This window comes from Myotis brandtii, unplaced genomic scaffold, assembly GCF_000412655.1.
Source record: "Myotis brandtii unplaced genomic scaffold, ASM41265v1 scaffold486, whole genome shotgun sequence".
Taxonomy (NCBI): Eukaryota; Metazoa; Chordata; class Mammalia; order Chiroptera; family Vespertilionidae; genus Myotis; species Myotis brandtii.
The window spans coordinates 1,185,487-1,185,789 of NW_005368569.1; the positions used below are offsets into that span (position 1 = coordinate 1,185,487).

General features: G+C 67.7%; 1 protein-coding gene across 1 annotated transcript in view; it reads left to right on the plus strand.

Annotated features, from left to right (window-relative positions):
* RLTPR (RGD motif, leucine rich repeats, tropomodulin domain and proline-rich containing) overlaps nucleotides 1-303 on the plus strand; it is a 12,343-nt gene that overhangs the window by 3,533 nt on the left and 8,507 nt on the right. Inside the window, 1 exon segment of the mRNA XM_014547802.1 lies at nucleotides 8-277. Within this exon segment, the coding sequence (XP_014403288.1) occupies nucleotides 8-277 (270 nt within the window).

The following is a 303-nucleotide window of genomic DNA, read 5'->3' on the forward strand; positions in this document are numbered from 1 at the left end:
GACGCGCTCAGGTGAGTGTCGCTGCCCGTGGCCACGCCCCCCACCTGTGCGGCCATCAGCCAAGCCAGGCTTCCAGCACTTCACCCCGCTCCGCTCCTATCGGACCCATAACCTTCCCAGCACCCTGGCCCTTCCTTCTTGGTATTTGTTCGCGTCCCGGGGGCCCCTGTCCCAGCTCCCGCCACCCCCTGTGACATCCCCTCCCAGGGCCCTTTTGGAAGGTCTCGCGCTCAACACGCACATGGGCGACCTGCACCTGGACCTCAGCGCTTGTGAGGTGAGCGCGGCAGAGGGCCCAGCGCC